This window comes from Cetorhinus maximus, chromosome 21, assembly GCF_964194155.1.
Source record: "Cetorhinus maximus chromosome 21, sCetMax3.hap1.1, whole genome shotgun sequence".
Classification (NCBI taxonomy): domain Eukaryota; kingdom Metazoa; phylum Chordata; class Chondrichthyes; order Lamniformes; family Cetorhinidae; genus Cetorhinus; species Cetorhinus maximus.
In genome coordinates this window covers 5565206-5583980 of record NC_135899.1, presented here as the reverse complement: position 1 = coordinate 5583980, position 18775 = coordinate 5565206, and the positions used below count along the sequence as shown (strand labels likewise).

The 18775-nt window shown below is 47.6% G+C and overlaps 1 protein-coding gene across 1 annotated transcript in view; it reads right to left on the bottom strand.

Moving 5' to 3' along the window:
• The window catches only part of LOC144695497 (uncharacterized), an 80178-nt gene that overhangs the window by 16605 nt on the left and 44798 nt on the right, over positions 1 to 18775 (bottom strand). The window contains exon 7 of the mRNA XM_078566374.1: positions 7898 to 8291. Coding sequence (XP_078422500.1) covers positions 7898 to 8291 — 394 coding nt within the window. The remainder of the gene's footprint in view (positions 1 to 7897; positions 8292 to 18775) is intronic.

Sequence of the window (18775 nt, the reverse complement as noted above, 5' to 3'; positions counted from 1 at the left end):
CCAATAATATTATTCCAGTGTGAGGTTAATTTAGTGTTAGGATAATACATCAATGTTATACATCATATTATTTGCCATTGGTAGAAGTTGGAGGCAACAAAGTCTCCCTGATGGAAAGGAACTGGTTTAACAAGATAGAATTGAACTGGACTGTGGTATTTACAGGAGGGATCAGTACAAACATGGCTGACACTGAGAAAGTGCTAAGAGAGCATGATGTGGCCTTTCAGCAAGGAGAACCAAGGGATAAAATTAAACATCACAAGGTTGAAGCCAAGATAAAGGACAATGTACAGCTGATATTTGGTGAGGTTAAGCCAATGCTTTATGCACAGTTAGAAGCAGTAAGAGCTGGATAGACTAGAAAGAACAGGGATGATTTTGAAGGTGAAGAGCAGTGAATGGGTCGTATTCATGATGGTCATTCAAAAAGCAGGCGGGTCCGAGTGGATTTGTGGAGATCAAAAACAAACTGTAAATAAGGTGGTCGAGAATAATACTTACCCACTGCCTACCAGTGAGGCTTTGTTTTCTAATTTAGCCAATGGGAAGGTGTTCAGTAAGATAGTTCTGTCAAATACATACTTACAATTAGGGTTAACTGACAACAGCAAAGAATTTCCCACCATTCATACACACAAAGGGTTGCACCAGTACAAAAGGTAACCATTTGGGGGTGTCTATTGCTCCCACAGTGTTCCGGAGAATCATTGATCAGGTATTATATCGGATGAAAGGAGTGTGCTGCCTCTTGGAGGATATTCTAATTAGCAGTGGGACAGAGAGAGAGCACATTGTAAAGTTGAACAAAGTCCTAGACTGACTTCAAAAATATGGCATTAAAACTAAAAAAGCACTTGACACATATTGTCAAGTGTAACATTCCGGAGTCAGAAACGTGACAAATGAAATTCAATCTGGAGACGTGTGAGGTAATGTATTTGGGGAGGACAAAGAAGTCGCCGCAATACACAATAATTGGTCAGATAGGGAGAAGTGTAGAGGAATAGAGGGACCTTGAAGTACATGTCTACAGACCCCTGGAGGCAGCAGGATAGGTAGATAAGGTGGTTAAAGAGACAAACAGGACACTTTCCTTTAATGCCGACATATAGAATGTAAGAACAGGGAGCTTATGCTAGATCTGTATAAAACATTAATTAGACCACAGCTAGAATGCTGAGTACAGTTCTGGCCACCGCATTACAGGAAGGATGTGATCGCATGAGGGAAGGTACAGAGGAGATTCTCAAGTGTGTTACCATGGGGAATTTTAGCTCTAAGGAAAGATAGCTAAGCTAAGGTTCATTTTCTTTGGACCAGAAGAGGCTGAGAGGAGATCTAACTGAGCTGTATGAAATTATGAGGGGCCTAGATTGGGTGGATAGGAATGACGTATTTCCCTTAGCAGAGAGGTCGCTAATGGAATTAAAGTAATTGGTATAAGAATTAGAGAGGAGTTGAGAAATCTTTACACACTGAGAGTGATGGGGGTCTGGAACTCACTGCCTGAAAACGTGATAGAGGCAGAAATCCTTATCACATTTAAAAAATATCACAAGGCTACAAACAAAGAGCTGGAAAGTGGGATCAGGCTTGATAGCTCATTTTCAGCTGGCACAGACACTATGGGCCGAATGGTCTCCTTCTGTGCTGTAATTTTCTATGATTCCACAGTTGCTTGTGGTGTTCTTTGTCCCTGACTCACAGGGGTTTCTTTTATATCTTCATTTATTTCTTTCATTCTTCACTCTGCTCAATACAGCAGAGTCCCTAGAGGAGTATAGAAAGTGCAAGGGGATCTTAAAAGGGAAATTAGGAAAGCTAAGAGAGTGTATGAGAAAGCATTGGTGGGTCGAATAAAGGTAAACCCAAAGGGGTTTTTTAAATACATAAAAGCAAGAGAATAACTAGGGAAAGAGTGGGGCCAATTAGGGACAATAGAGGTAATGTGTGTGTGGACCCGGGAGACGTGTCCTCAATGAATACTTTGTGTCAGTCTTCACGCTGGAAAAGGACGACACAGGTATAGACATTAGGGTGGAGGGTGGTGAAATGTTAGAGGAAATTAACACAGAGAGGAGGTACTGGCTGGCTTAGCGGCCTTAAAAGTGGATAAATCCGCAGGCCCGGGTGAGATGTATCCCAAGCTGTTAAGGGAGGCAAGGGAAGAGCTATCAGGGACCCTGGCAGTCATTTTCAAATCCTCTCTGGCCACAGGTGAGGTGCTAGAGTACTGGAGGACTGCTAACATTGTACCACTATTAAAGAAGGGAGGAAGAGATAGACCAGAAATTACAGGCCAGTCAGTCTAACCTCGGTGATGGGGAAGTTACTGAAAAGAATTCTGAGGGACAGAAGATATCTGCACTTGGAGAGACATGGATTAATCATGGATAGGCAGCGTGGATTTGGTAAGGGAAGGTCGTGTTTGACAAATTTGATCGAATTTTTTGAGGAGGTAACTAGGAGTGTTGATGAGGGTAATGCATTTGATGTGGTCGACATGGGCTTTTGATAAGGTCCCTCGTGGCAGACTGGCCAAGAAAGCAAGAGCCCAAGGGAACCAAGCCAAGTGGCACATTGGATCCAAAATTGGCTGAGAAGCAGGAAGCAGAGGGTGATGGTAGATGGATGTTTCTGTGATTGGAAGTCTGTTTCCAGTGGGGTTCCACAGGGCTCGGTGTTGGGGCCCTTGCTGTTTGTGGTGGACATAAATGATTTGGACTTAAATGTAAGGGGTATGATCAAGAAGTTCACGAATGACAGGAAAATTGGTCGGGTGGTAAATAGTGAGGAGGATAGACATAAACTGCAGGAGGATATCAATGGACTGGTCAGGTGAGCAGAGCAGTGGCAAATGGAATTCAACCCGGAAAAGGGTGAGGTAATGCACTTGGGGAGGGCTAACAAGGCAAAGGATTACACTATGAATGGTAGGACCCTGGAAAATACTGAAGATCAGAGGGACCTCGGTGTGCACATCACAGATCCCTGCAGGTAGCAGGGCAGGTAGATAAGGTGGTTAGGAAGGCATATGAGATACTTGCCTTTATTAGCCAAAATGTAGAATACAAGAGCAGGGAGGTTATGCTGGAACTGTAGAAAACACTGGTTAGGCCACAACTGGAGTACTGCGTGCAGTTCTGGTCACATTATAGGAAGGATGTGATTGCACTGGAGAGGGTGCAGAGGAGATTCACCAGGATAAAAGCTGGAGGGTCTGAGCCATGTGGAAAAATTGGATAGGCTGGGGATGTTCTCCTTGGAGCAGCGAAGGTTGAGAGGGGACCTGATAGAGATGTATAAGATTATGAGAGGCATAGATAGGGTGGATAGGAAGGCACTTTCTCCATTAGTGGAGGGGTCAATAACCAGGGGGCATAGATTTAAGGTAAGAGGTAGAAGGCTAAGATGGGAGTTGAGGAGAACTTTTTTCACCCTGAGGGCAGTGGGAGTCTGGAACTCACTGCCTGAAAGGGTGGTTGAGTCAGAAACTCTTGTAACATTTAAGAAGTATTTAGATATTCACTTGTGTTGCCGTAGCTCCAGGGCTATGGGCCAAGTGCTGGAAAATGGGATTAGTGTAGTCGGATCTTTGTTGACCGGCACAGATATGATGGGCCGAATGGCCTCCTTCTGTGCTGTAAACGTCTATGAGTCTATTTCCAAATGTCATTCATATGCCTGACACCAAACTCCCAAAGTTACTGCCCTATTTGAAACTCGGTCAGAGCAGGACACTCCCAGGAGGAGAGGAAAGCACTTTCGGGATGTCCTCAACGTATGCCTGAAGAGGTCAAATATCCCCACAGAACTCATGAGAGACCCTGGCTTGTGACCGACCAAACTGGACCAGCCATATAAATACTGTGGCTACAAGAGCAGGTCAGAGCCTAGGAATCCTGTGATGGGTAACTCACCTCCTGACTCCCCAAAGCCTGTCCACCATCTACAAGGCACAATTCAGGAGTGTGATGGAATACTCTTCACTTGCCTGGATGAGTGCAGCTTCCACAACACTCAAGAAGCTTGACACCATCCAGACCAAAGCAGCCCCGTTTGATTGGCACCACATCCACAAACATTCACTCCCTCCATCACCGATGCACAGTAGCAGCAGTGTGTACCATCTACAAGGTGCACTGCAGGAATTCACAAAGACTCCTTAGACAGCACCTTCCAAACCCACGACCGTTACCACCTAGAAGGACGAGAGTAGCAGATAGATGGGAACACCACCACCTGGAAGTTCCCCTCCAAATCACCCACCATCCTGACTTGGAAATATATCCCCGTTCCTTCACTGTCGCTGGGTCAAAATCCTGGAACTCCCTCCCTAACAGCACTGTGGGGTGTACCTACACCACATGGACTGCAGCGGTTCAAGAAGGCAGTTCCCCACCACCATCTGAAGGGAAACTGGGGATGGGCAATAAATGCTGGATCAACCAGCAAAGCCCACATCCCATGAATGAATAAATAAAATGGAGAAGTTTATTCAGGAAGACGTCGATCACTTCGCGAGGCTTCATTGGGAACCTGCAGAGGTGAAGTTGAGGCACCAGGGGGTGGGCACAAACCTCCAAATAACCCATCTACCGAACCCTTCAAGCACCACCTGCTGCACATGTGGTGGAGTCTGTAGATATCGTCCATTGGACCTAGCAGCCATCTCAGAGCCCATTGAAGCAGAGTGGAAGCAAGTCTTCCTCTATCCCGAGGGACTGCCAAGAAGAAGGAGTTCCCTCCACTCTTCCCCTTCAACTTCTCCAGCGATTTCCCAGTAAATCTCCCTCTGGGCCGTTCTTACAGAAAATTCCCAGGGGGATTGATCTGCTTCTGTTTCCTGGTCCCAGTTATTTTATCCAATTGCTGAAACCCTGAATCTTCCAGTCGCCATGCGAGGGCGGGACCCGCTCGCCGACACGTAAAATGACACGCGGTGATGTCGGGCGTGCGTCCCAACGTCACCGTGAGTCATTCCAATCTTTGGATCGGCCAACGCGCACCGAACTCAGCCCCGCTCCCACCGAACTGTCAAAGGCCTTTTAAGGCCATTTAAATATCAATTTAAGAAATGAACAGAGTCCTGGCAGCCTTCGCATTTATCGTGAAACCTCATCCATGGGCGGGATGAGGTTTCGTGAAGGTTTTTAAACTTTAATAAAAATATTTAATAAAATTCATAGACATGTCTCAGCTCATGTGACACATGAGGGAACATGTCCGAATAATTTTTTTAACTCTCTTACTGACTTTTTGATAATGAAGTTAAACTCAGCTCCGTGCCTCAGGGAGATTTCTGCGCCCTTTTGCGCGCATGGGGGAAAGTGCGCAGGTCCTGACTCAGCCCCCCACCTGCACAGGGAACGCTCAGCGCTTCCGGGTGCACGTCACGCTGGGCGGGCCTTAATTGGCCCGCCCACATAAAATGGTGGCATGCAGCCAATCGCGGGCGGCAACTGGCTGCGCGCCCACCGCCCCCACTCCCGTTCATCCCCCCCCCGACGGGGAGAAAATTCTCCCCAATGCTGTTTGAGAGGCTTTGATGGATGTTTAACAAGTTCATGCTGACATTACATGCTTCACATCTGGAATATAAATAGGAGACACATTCCACAGATCATCACTTCCAACTGAGGATGACCTCCACATTTCCTGTCCCATGGAATGGATTGAAGGGGAACTTAAAGATTGTTTGGACTCCCTGTGCGCTGTCTATGATGTTTTCAGATTTACTTTTAAACTTGATCAGTGCTGATCCGATAACAAACTGTCCAAGAGAATGTGTTTGATATTCAAAGGGCAAATCAACTATTACATACACCTGTACATGAACGACACCCAGCACTAGCTCACCACCACTCTCTTGATTCCTCCACTGTCATTAAATTGTCAAATTGCTTATCCAACATTCAGTACTGGATGAACAGAAATTTCCTCCAATTAAATATTGGGAAGACTGAAGCCATTGCTTTCAGAACCCGCTCCAAACTTCATTTCCGAGCTACTAACTCCATCCATCTCCCTGGCAATAGTCTGAGATTGAATTAGGCTGTTCGTTCTCTTGGTGTCATATTTGACCCTAAGATCAGTTTCCAACCACATACCCACACCGTCTCTAACAGGGCCTAATTCCACCTCCATAACATTGCCCAACTTCACCCCTGTCTCAGCGTATCTACTACTGAAAAGCTCATTTGTGCCTTTGTTCCCTCCAGAATATTCCAACGCACTCCTGGCTGCTCTCCCACATTCTACCCTCCATAAGCTTGAGGCCATCCAAAACTCTGCTGCCCATCTTCTTACTTACACCATGCCCCATTCACCCATCACCCCGGTACTTGCTGACCTACATTGGCTCCCGCAAAAAACACCTTGATTTTAAAGTTCTTATATATAAGAAATCACATTATAATAACTTTATAAAATCCTAAGTAATTTATTTAATATTATAGGAATAGCTCCCTCTCTCTCTTTTTAACTGAAAGCTTCTGTGGCAATTTCCTGAGCTGACAAACACAAGACAGCAGTGGTTGTTATCCCTGCCAAGGACATGCCTCTATTACATCACTCAAACAAGACATTATTAATCCTGATAGCGGGTGGGTATGTTTAGGGAGACGACTTTGTGACCCATATGTAAACCAACTGTCTGAAGCTTATATAGGACATCCTAAAAAGAAATGAGCAACAAGATAACTTCATGGGTTTCAACGGAAGTAGGACTGATTACCTTGAATACCTGTCCCTTGTCGATGGATAAATGAATAAATAAGAGGCATAAAAGCCTCCAAGAAATAAAGTATATAAACGGATTCTCAAGAGAGAAAAACAACACTTCGGACAGGAGAGAGCCTCTCAAGCTGGACCAATGCTGACTCCGGCCTGGTACCTTGGTTGTTTCAAGAAGACTTTGGACAGAGAAGAGCTTTTCAAAGTGACCTATGCTGGCTTTGGCCTAACGTTTTGACTAGCTAAAGAAGACTGAACAAAACAGAAGAAACTGCCACTTCTAACCAAGGAGATCAGCTTCATCCATCTGTTTGTCCGATCCAGGGTCAGTAAACCATTCTGAGGAGACTGCCACTATCAGCCATGGGGATCAGCATCCCCCTGCTTCTCCCAGCTGTTTGTCTGATTCAGGACCATTAAACCGTTCTCACTTGTTATGGGTCATATGCATTTTCTGCCTATTTAGGTCATGCACCGTATCTAAACTGTTACTTCTAATAAATTTGATAAACTACCTTAAAAATACTTCTGAGTTCTCAACCGCCTATCTTGGGTAATCTGAGCCTCCCAAACCTTAAATCTTACACATCCTTATTACAAAATCATTCCATGTCCTTGCTCCTCCCTACTTCTGTAATCTCCTTCAGCCCACAATCTTCTGAAATATCTGATCTCACCTAATTCTGGCCTCTTAAGCTTCCCTGAGTTTAATTATTCCGCTGTTGATGGCTGCACCTTTAACTGCAGAGGCCCCCGAGTTCTGGAATCTCCTCCCTAAACCTCTCTAATTCTCTACCTCTCTTCCTCGAAAACTTTCCTTGAAACCTACCTCTTTGGCCAAGCCAAATATTGCCTGATGTGGCTCAGTGTCTAATTTTACTTTATAACACTCCTGTGAAGGACATTAGGATGTTTTATTACATTAAAGGTGCTGGATAGATATTGTTTTCGATCTAAAGTGCACCCCCTTTTAGACTATAATAAACCTTTCACCCTCAGTCCCTGGTTTCTGAAGCAGAGAATTAAATGGCAGTTCATCTAAAGACTGAGTAATTAAATAATAAATATTGAGATACACTCAAACCCAAATCTATTAATATTTCCTGTTCAAGATTCAGTTATCTGTTTCTGTATTTTATTTTACACGGTACCTCCTCACCTTAACCTCTTCAATAGCTTCTTCCACTGGCAGCATCTTGTGGTTTTGATGACTCTTTGAAATCTGACAAATCAGACAGATGGGCTGATTATCAGTTTTACAGAAAACTTTCAGCTTCTCGTTGTGAAGGCTGCACTCCTGCTGAATTTTATCACCCTGATCACTTTTTATAAACGTCTCCACGATGCTGGAGAGGGTGTAGTTGGGTCTCAAGGCCCCGGAGGAAGTCTTTTTTCTACAGACAGGACAGGAGGTAGTGACAGCTGTCTCCCAGTAAAGGGTTATACAGGATCGACAGAAGCTGTGATCACAGTCGATTAAGACAGGATCTTTATACAGATCCTGGCAAACAGCACAGGAAAGATCGGCTTCCATCTCGAAGGACTGATCTGTGCTTTATGTAAAATGGTGATCAGTATGAAGTGAAATACTTTCAGTTTCATTTCCTGATTCCAGCAGCAACATAAACCACGCCCAGAAAAAGGCAGGGCAAATTTTTTTTAGACTGTAGTGAACCTTTCACCCTCAGTCCCTGGTTTCTGAAGCAGAGAATTAAATGGCAGTTCATCTAAAAACTGAGTAATTAAATAATAAATATTGACATACACTCAAGCCCAAATCTATTAATATTTCCTGTTTAGGATTCTGTTACCTGCTTCTGTATTTTATGTTACATGGTACCCCTGACATCATGCTGTTGGGAATTTATATGGCTGGTCCAGTTCAGTTTCTGGTCAATGGTAACCCCCAGGATATTGACAGAGTGGGATTCAGCGATGGTAATGCCATTGAATGTCAAGTGGAGATGGTTGGATTCTCTCTTGTTGGAGATGGTCAGTACCTGACACTTATGCGGCGCGAATGTGACTTGCTACTTGTCAGCCCAGATATTGTCCAGGTCTTGCTGCATTTGGACATGGGCTGCTTCAATATCTGAGGAGTCGTGAATGGTGCTGAACATTGTGCAATCATCAGTGAACATCCCCACTTCTGACCTTATGATGGGGGGAAGGTCATTGATGAAGCAACTGCAGATGATTGGGCTTCCTGAAGAACTCCTGCAGCGACGCCCTACGGCTGAAATGGAGCATCATCATAACCATCCTTCCTCCTCCGAGGGGAATTATGCAGAGGTGTCTCTGACTCTGATGCTTTCTCCTGCACTCTAGTGTGGTGACTTTAACGCTGTGCCACTGGCTCTAAACACGCGCTACGTCCCTCTGATGTGCCTGTTTCTGAGTTGGCAGGGTGGGGTCTAGTACGATGTGACACTGCCTCTTTGGATATCTCTTCCTCCTCTTCAAGACTTTGGGATGAAATGGACCCGGGGGAAGAGCCAGCAGAGTTGGGACCAGTGTGAAACACAAAATGAGATATTTGGGTAAGGCCCTTCTCATTGTGGAAGCGTACTCTGATGCATACCACTGCCCTAACCATGCTCGCGCTGCCCTTATGATGCAACCCCATCAATGCATTCCCTCTCAAGCCAATGCCCCATTGTGCTCAGTGGAGTGATGGCATGACCTCCACCATTACCACCGTGTGCCAAGGCAATCTCAACACCTCTATCACCTGTTACTGGAGATTCACCATCACCAACAGCCAGCACCCTGGCGATCTCCAGGGTCAACTGCTCCATGGGGCACATGGGCTTCAGGCAGGCTTTCCCACCTGGGTTTGGACCATCTCTCTGGCCTTTTGTTCAGCAGCCGTAGCATGGATTATGTCATCCTCATATGTGGCGCATGCAGAGATAATGCTGTTCAGTGTGGCAGTGCATCATACTGCCGATTCACATCTGTTTTGCGTGCAGCTAAATGAGCTGCTTACACTTTCCTCTGCTTCTCCTCTGAGGATTGCATGTGCCAGATCTCACACTTTGTCTGCAGCATGCAGATGTGACCCTTCCCTTTGACCTCTGTGTCTATAAGCCAAGCTACTCACCTTGCCAGAATGCAAAAGGTCACTGAACCTTCGGTGGCACTGAATCCACGACCTCTTCCTTCGCCGATGGACTGCTGCAGTCTGAACCCATGCCTTTTCTCTTATGGTGTGTGGTTTGCGATGGCCAGCTGGGTAGATTATGTCTCTTTGCCTTTGAACTTCCTCCACAACTCCTCAGATACTGAAGCAGTCCCAGATGGAAAAATGAGGGGCAGCTGGCCCCATCCTTTTAGATGTGCCTGATCCGTGAGACGTTTTATGAACTAATAAGTTAATTAATGAAAATGTAAGGCTAGAAGGGTCATGAGCAACTCAGAATACATTGCTACAATTCACGTTTTGGTGCTTACATGCACCAACCATTTTCATCATCTAGCCTATGAATACTCTGAACGATGTGGTGAGATAAGGGTCTCTGCACATATCGTGTATGATGTCGGTGCCACTCCAAGGTGACATGCTATATTCGAGGACAACTGACAGCCCTCCTGTCCTACTCAGTCTGTTCTGCCACCACGATGTGCAAGTTTTGGGTGCCTGGTCAAGGATCTACAGTGTGGGTGCATCCAGAGAGATGAATGACAATAGGGCAAGTTAATGGGATAATGTTCATGGCAATGTTGTTCACTCATCCACTGAGTCAAGCCAGCTTACGAAGTCACTGCATTTTATCTGCATCAAGTTGTGGTGGCAAGACAATGCCATCTCCATAGCTATGTCTTGGGAATACATTCAGTGGTTTAATTCAGCGCATTTTGATTAGGAAGCATCAATGACAGTTCTCTCATAGGGAAAGCCCATGGTGGACCATCCGTTCTAGGACAATCTAACAGTTGGACAACATTTACAGCTTTGACACACACAACCACTCCACAAAGTCGCCTTCAATGCTCCCAACATGCTTCATTCGCCAGGACTGAAACTCCAAGAGGCGCTTTATAAATGCACCCGAGGCTCCCAACCTGCACTGCCTCTGAACTCTGCCCACTTCCAGGGTTGCCCGCCCGGACTTGTTTTACAGACCCGGTCCCTGACTGAAAATCTGATCTGCGGGTGCAAATTTTTAAAGGGCGGGTTTGCCGAGTCAGTTTAACTTTCAATAAGCTTCACCTAAAGTTATTTTGTGAACTATGTGATCACAGTGCATTTTACTGCAGCATGGTGCATTTACATTTTAAGAGTCTCTGAGATGTGGTAAGGAACATATGAACATATAATTAGGAGCAGGAGTAGGCCACTCGGCCCCTCAAGCCTGCTCTGCCATTCAACAAGATCATGGCTGATCTGATTGTAACTCCGACTCCACATTCCCACCAGCCGCCCAGTAACCTTCCAAAGGAGCTCTGCAGCATTTTATAATTTGCTGCTACAAGTCTATTTACATAATTTGGCTATTTTGAATGTTTTATGAGAGTATAATGTTCAAAATGACATATGCAAGCCACCTGTGAGCTGATGTGAACTGTCACTTTAACAGGTATTCCGGAACCTCGAGCCGAATCCAACCTTGATCAGAAGACAATCTCACCCAGGTCACCTCAGAATTCGTGCTTTGCTTACTGCAACCATGCGACTTATGTTGAGGGCTCGACGCAGACACAGAGACCATCAGAGGAGAGTGATGCAACATGTCCACCCGCTGATGAAGATCAGTTACCCGCCACAGAGAGTGTAAGGGCAGAAGATGTCCTTTGAAACGATATCAGAGGAGTTGTGTGTCAGGAGACTACGCTCCAACAGGGAAGCGATGGGATGCCCCTGTGAAATATCAAAGGATGACCTGAAAAGCCAACCTCGAAATGCCGCACTGCCTTAACAGAGGCAATGAAACTCACCACAGCGGTGAATTTCTTTGCATGTGGGTTATTTCCACATGGAGCTGGTGACGTGTGTAGTATTTCCCAGAGTGCTGTGAGGGTCTGCACTCACCAGGTAACTGAGTCAATTTTTCATGGGGGTTCAGAGTTCATTCGTTTGGACATGTCCCCCGTGAGGATGAAGGAGAGGTCCCTCGCATTCTATGAGCTTGATGGCTTCCTGAAAGTGATTGCGGCTGTCAATCGAATGCATATTTCACTGAAGGCGTAATAGACGAGCCCGTGTCCTTCATCAGCAGGAAGGGGTTCCATTCGTTGAAACAAAAACAGAAGATGCTGGAAAAACTCAGCAGGACGAACAGCATCCGTGGAGAGAGAAACAGAGTGAACGTTTTGAGCCTGTATGACCCTTCTTCAGAGCTCAGGTCTGCTGGCGGGCAGTTTAAAAAGTGCACAGGCAGCTCCTTGAAGGTTGCCAGGGAAGAACATATTTTCTGCGTGCTGAAGATCGAAGCTATGGCCAGAGACGCCAGGCAGGAGGGCAGGTTGGGTGGGCACTTGGCCCCCTGGTTTTCGGATGAGTGCCTCGTGGTCCTCCTGGAGGAGGTGGCTGCCAGGAGGGACACCAGAGATGGAAGGAGGCCAGCGCAGCTGACAAAAAACAGCTTGGAAGGGGGTGGCAGCCACGATGTGTGGCGCACATGGGTGCAGTGCCACAAAAGGTTTAACGACCTGCTGCGCTCAGCAAGGGTGAGTACCGTGTTGGCATGGATCAGCGTGGAGAAGTAGTAAGGTGTGACCATCCCCCCATGGGCCTCAGGGGTGCTAGAGTCTGAATGCCAACTGTCAATGATCCCAGAGCTGGCCAAGGGGGTGAGCCCTGGCTGCTTGGACTGAGTGCCTTGCGGGTCGAAGGCCACGACTCGGATGTGCCCTGCGAGGTGTTCCTGTGGTGAGGTTGGCTGGGCTGCAATGGCGCTGCAGGTAGAGAGGTGGCTAATCAATGCTCCTCTGCCCTTTCAGCAGAAGACGAGCCATAACAACATAGAGAGATCGCGGACAGGCAGAGGCCCCCCAAATCTCTTAATCCTTGCAAGGTTTGAGCAGGACGCCTTGGAGCTGGAGAGACGCCAAACACCTCGGTCAGCCGGTCACAGAGAGGCTGGGGTGTCAGACAAAGGTTAGAGTGCAGTGCACAGAGTGAGAGTTTCAGATGGTACAAACGTTCTTGTGTAGTCTCCTCATTGATGGGAGCCTCAGAACGAGTCCCCATTGATTATATGAAAGATGGGGGCAGATGTCCATGGTCTCACCAGGGTGCCTGACATGCTCAGTAACAGAGTGATGACTTAAGCTAATGACATGTCCTTGTTCTCCCTTAGATTGGCCAGCACACGCTCATTCTCAGGACCCCTGATGCTAGAGGACTGCCGGGCTTCACTGCACCTGTTATGCTGAATTCCACCCGCTCTCTGAATCAGGCACCAGCGCAAATACCAGGACCTCGGTGGGCGTTAGATCTTCGGCTAGGATGTCGGAGCACAGCGGTGAGGGCACTTCACACTTGCTTGAGGAGCAGGCGGAGGCAGAGAGTGCCCTGGGTGCTGGCAGTTGGAGACCAGGACGATGCTCATTCGAAGGCTGATGATGAGCCTCTGGTGTCGTCCATTAGGCGGCAGATGCTGGATGTCCAACGCGATGTGCGGGAGGATCTGGTGGAGATCCATGATGCTATGCATGCCATGCTCTCTGTTGTGGAGGATTCCATGTGGAGCATGAGAACTGCATTGACCCTCATGGTCAAGCGCACTGCCTCCTCCATTGAGAGAGTGGCGACTCTCATGGAGAGGCAGCTCCAGAGACAGAATCAGGGGTTCCTGGGGTTGTGCTCAGACCTGCAGCCCTCACACAGGCAATGACCTCAGGTGATCAGTGCCAGTGTGGAGATGGATGAGGCACCCAATATCCCAGCTAGGTACCTGTCCATTAATGGTGAGCAGGGAGGTCCAGAGCAACCTCATTTTGGCACATGGGTACCCTGTCATCTCTGCGGGCTCCTCTCAGGGCACTCTGGATGATGGCAGAAACACCTCTGCCCCTCTGCCAGTGACTGTGGCATCTGATGAGGCTGCGATGACTGGGGAGATGCCAGCTGTGGCACTGGCTGCTTCCCCCCAAGTGGGGCCAGCACAGACTCCACTGGCCAGAGGACAACCACCAAGGACATCAAAGCCAAGGCACCAGAGTCAGCAGGCTGCCCCCAATGCCACTGCCAGTGAGGGGTGAGGGGGGGCACCAAGATGTAGCACTCGCAAACATAAGTTTAAGGCACTAAGAGCACAAGAGAGACAGGTCACGGCGATTTTCTGATCTGTAATGCTTTGTTTATGTTTGCTGGTCTGGGAGGTTTTTCGGGCTGGAGGAAGGTTTGTAGTGGAGTTCCCCAGGGGTCGGTATTGGGATCCTTGCTTTTCCTGATATTTATTAATGATCTAGATCTTAGTGTGCAAGGAACAATTTCAAAGTTTGTGGATGATACGAAGCTTGGGAGTGCTGTGAACTGAGGAGGATGGTGTGGAACTTCAAGAGGACATAGACAAGTTGGTGGAGTGGACAGATAGGTGGCAGATGAAGTTCAATGTGGAGAAGTGTGAGGTGATGCATTTTGGTAGGAAGAACATGGACAGACAATATAAAATAAGGGGTGAAATTTTGAAGGAGGTGCAGGAGCAGAAATGTGCATAGATCATTGAAGGTGGCAGGACAGGTGGAGAGCAGTTAATAAAGCATATAGTATCCTGGGCTTTATTAATAGAGGCATAGAGTAAAGAGCAGGGAGGTTATGCTGAATTTATAAGATCCTTGTTAGCCCTCACCTGGAGCATTGTGTACAGCTCTGGGCGCCACATTATAGGAAGGATGTGAACGCATTGGAGAGAGTGCAGCAGAGGTTTACGAGAATGGTCCCAGGGATGAGAAACTTCAGCTATGAGGAAAGATTGGAGAAGTTGGGACTGTTTTCCTTGCAGAGGAGAAGGCTGAGAGGAGACTTGATAAAAGTTTTCAAAATCATGAGGGGGCTGGACAGAGCAGACAGGGAGAAGCTGTTCCCACTTGTAAAAGGATCAAGAATGAGGGGGCACAGATTTAAAGTGATTTGCAAAAGAAGCAAGTGCGACGTGAGAAAAAACTTTTTCACACAGCGAGTGGTTCGGGTCTGGAATGCAATGCCTGGAATTGTGGTGGAGGCAGGTTCAATCGAGGCATTCAAGAGGGCATTAGATGGTTATTTGAATAGAAACAAGGTGCAGGGGTACGGGGAAAAGGCAGGGAAATGGCACTAGGTCATAATGCTCATTTGGAGACAGGATGGCCTGAATGGCCTCTTTCTGTGCCGTTAAGATGCTGTGATTCTGGGAATGAAGACCAGAGAAAGTTATATTAATTTGTTTGGGTTGTGAAAATGACATAAATGTTGTTTTTGTCGCAATGGGCCTGAGTATGCTTTACCTTTTTATTTTTTGGTGCAGGTTACGCCAGTATCTCATGCTGGACACGAGTGGCTCTAAACTTTATTGCACAGGCACTGAGTGGACTTTGGGTTCAAAGGAAAGGGTCATTTATGACATCTGGGATGGAGGCAGCAGCCCTGGCATGAGGTGGTGGTGCTTGTTTGGCCACCTAGCTAAAGGAACATTGGATCAAGGCATCCCTGGCATCCCTGCCTCCCTGGAGGATACAGAGGTCAGCCTCCACGCCCTCAGTGCTCTCCTCACTGGGCTACTCTTCTGACTCACTACTGGATTCATCCTCTGTGGCCTGTGCAGCTGCCTCAAGATCCTCTTCCTCCAGTGGGTCCACCCCTTGCCAGTGCCAGATTGTGGAGAGAGCAGCATGCAACCACTATCAGTGACAGCCGCTCTGGGGGGTATTGTAGTGCTCCCCATGAATGGACCAGGCATCTGAATCTCACCTTCAGAGGACCTATGGTCCTCTCTATCACCGCCCTTATGGAGGCATGGCTCCTATTATAACGCTGCTCTGACTCTGTTCTTGGGAGGTGGAGAGGTGTCATGAGCCACCTTTTCAAAGGATAGCCCTTGTCACCCAGCAGACATCCATCCAGTCAGCTGGAGCAGTGAACAGCCTTGGCACCTGGGAGCGTCTCAGGATATAAGTTCCAAGGGAGCTGCCAGGGTACCTTGCACAGACTGGCAGAATCTGCATCCTGTGGTCACACACTATCTAGAGTGGGATCCCTTTCTGATGACAAAGGCCAACCTGCTAGCGCCTTGATGACTACATGTGTACAGATGGCACCCTGGACGTGGGGGAACCCAGCAATCGCTGCAAAGCCTCTGGCTCGCTCAGCCTGGCTGGCCTCGTCTGTATGGAAATGAATAAATGTCATTACCCGCCTGAACAGAGCTTCTGTCACCAGCTGGACGCAACTGTGGCCAGCTGATTCGGACACTCCACAAAGGTCCCCCACTGAGCCCTGGAAAGAGCTGGAGGTATAGAAGTTGAGAGCCACTGTGGCCTTCAGAGCCACTGGTATGGGGTGTCCACCCACACAGTCGGAGCTGATCTCTGGCCCAACCATATGACAAATGGAGGTCTCAGTCTCTGTGGAGAGGCGGAGCCTCCTTCAGCATTGCACCTCAGACATATTGAGGTAGCTGTATCGCCTCCTGTAAACCCTGAAAGCAGAATAGTGGCATCTTCTGCAACCCCTTTCCCCTTGTGCCTGCGTCTCTCCTCTCACAGCTCCCTCCCCTGGAAGCTACATAGGGACACCTGGCCTCCTCTCCCTTCTGCCCCTCTCTTCCTCCTCAGAGGAGGTGCCACCAGGGGAGAGCACAACCCCATTACCAGGGTAAAGGGAGGCTGTCTGATACCTGGAAGGGTCCACACGGTCAAAATCCTCTGGGGGCCTTGAAGACACCAATGAGCCCTGGAATGAAACCTGGAAAAGCTAAGGCTGAAGCTCAGAACAGAGGTGAAGCTGTCAAGTTCAAATAAGCAACCAGCAGCAAACTATCTCCTAAACTCCTCAGTACTCACACTGACAATGCTGCTGACCTTTTCTATCCTACCCTTGAATGAGGTTTTGCAAAATGTGGGCTGCCCGCCTGCCTGTTTTGCCCGTGCGACGAGCACGAAATCGCACGAGTAACGTAAAATCGGGTTCAATTGGGCTTTTAATGGCCTTAAGTGGCCTTTTAATTGATGGCGGGCACGGCTCCGATACCCACACGCGCCCGCCGACCTGGAGATTGTGCGCGTGTGGGATGACATTGGGACGCTCACCCAATATCTTCTCGTGCTATTTTACACCCGATCGGGTTGGGGGGTTCTCCCACCTGCCGGGCGTAAAATTCTGCCCGTTGCACCTTTGCAGATGCTGGTTTAGATCCTCATTCTGCTGCTGAATATAAACCTCAGGATGTCTTTGCAGATGCTGGCTAACAAATCAAAACTTGCTGAAGCAAGTTAGCCTCATAACGTTCAGCACTTTGAAACTTATCTTGATGTAAGTGCCCAAGGAGCGACGCAGACCCACCGTCTCTCAAAGCCGCCCTTCTGCTCCTCACCTCCTGATGGTTCGAAGTGGCTCCTTCCACCACAGCAGCCATATCATCACAGGCTTCCCCTTCCTCAAGCACCATTCCATTTAGCATTAGCACTGGGTTGTCTTCAGCACCACCCTCAGTACTCGGCCTCCTGATAGGCCTCTCCCTCCTCCGCTGCAGCTGCCTTGTCGCGGTACTAGACCCATACCGGCCCCTTTCGGATACCTCGGACACTGAGGCAAACTCACATCTGTGACAGGAAATGAAAATCACAATTATTTTTTGTCACAGATTAACTCTCCTCTTGATAGTGAGTACTCAGCTACCTCGCCTTCGCTCTGATACACCACTGGTTATCGTGGGGTTGGAGAGGCCAAGTAGCTGCCTTGCAAGCTCCTCCTGTTCCGTCAGGCCCTTGATGGACAGCTCCTCCCCTCCAATCAATCAGCGCTCCTGGAAATTATGGGCCAGCTTCGTCTAAAGGAAGAAATTAAAATGTTGAAAAATCTGGCTGCCCTGTCTTGTGGCACATTTTACGACTTCTGGAGAGAGCTAAAAGCCTGCGCCCCAGGGGTCTTCTTGACTTATGACAAAGTCAGCCATTTACGACGCCTCGTAAAATTCGTAAACAAGATCAACATCTACCTTTCTGCAAGTCCAAACTAAGCGCTTTATGTGAAGCTAAACCAGAGCCATCTCCAAGGCAACTGCATTTTGCAACACCTCAAAATAAAAACAACATCTTTCTGTATCTCCAACTCAATTATTAGGATCTGAGGTTTCAGAAATTAACTTATATATGCGTATACGTATATACATACCCTAGCAGCGCACATTAAATCATGGAGTTTCTTATGACATTGATCCTCTGTCCTGCCCACAGTGCTATTTGCATTGACCATAGTCGCTACTTCCTTCCAAGCAGTGCTCTGGACCTTCCTTGGTGGTTTTACCTTTCCATGCCCTCGGGTGCCTTGCTTCCACCTCAGCTAAGAGAATGTTCATTTCTTCATCGGAGAGCTTCGGACTTCTCTTTGGCACAATCTCCTGCGCTGCCATCCTCCACATGCAAAAACATGGGCATTTTTCGGTAAGTCACACTTGGAGTCGTTTAATAACATTGCAGGTTTAAAATAAAGAAGAAAAGCTAATTGCGCTTAGAATTATTGAATGCCAGTAACATTAATTGTTTAAAAGGAATTTAAAAAACTAAAAAGCTGTGAAGAACCTGGGAAATGGTGCAGATGCTTCAATTAGTTAACCTTTCGGTTTAAATCCCTACACTGCCTGCTGCTGCCCTTAAGAGGCCTTCCCAGGTCTTCCTGTATCATGGGGGCTGGGGGCTAGGGGTGGGGGATTGCGGGCTGCGGGCTGCTGCTGTGCTACATTCAGGTCTGCCTGGTTTGCTGCAATGGAGCCACCAGGATCAGACAAGCATCGAAAAGCTGGTAAAAATTGCTGGCAGATACATGGGTAAGTTTTGCTGTAGTGCTGCTGGTTGGAATGGTTCCGACTATAGTTGGATGTTCTGGGCATTTGTCTCT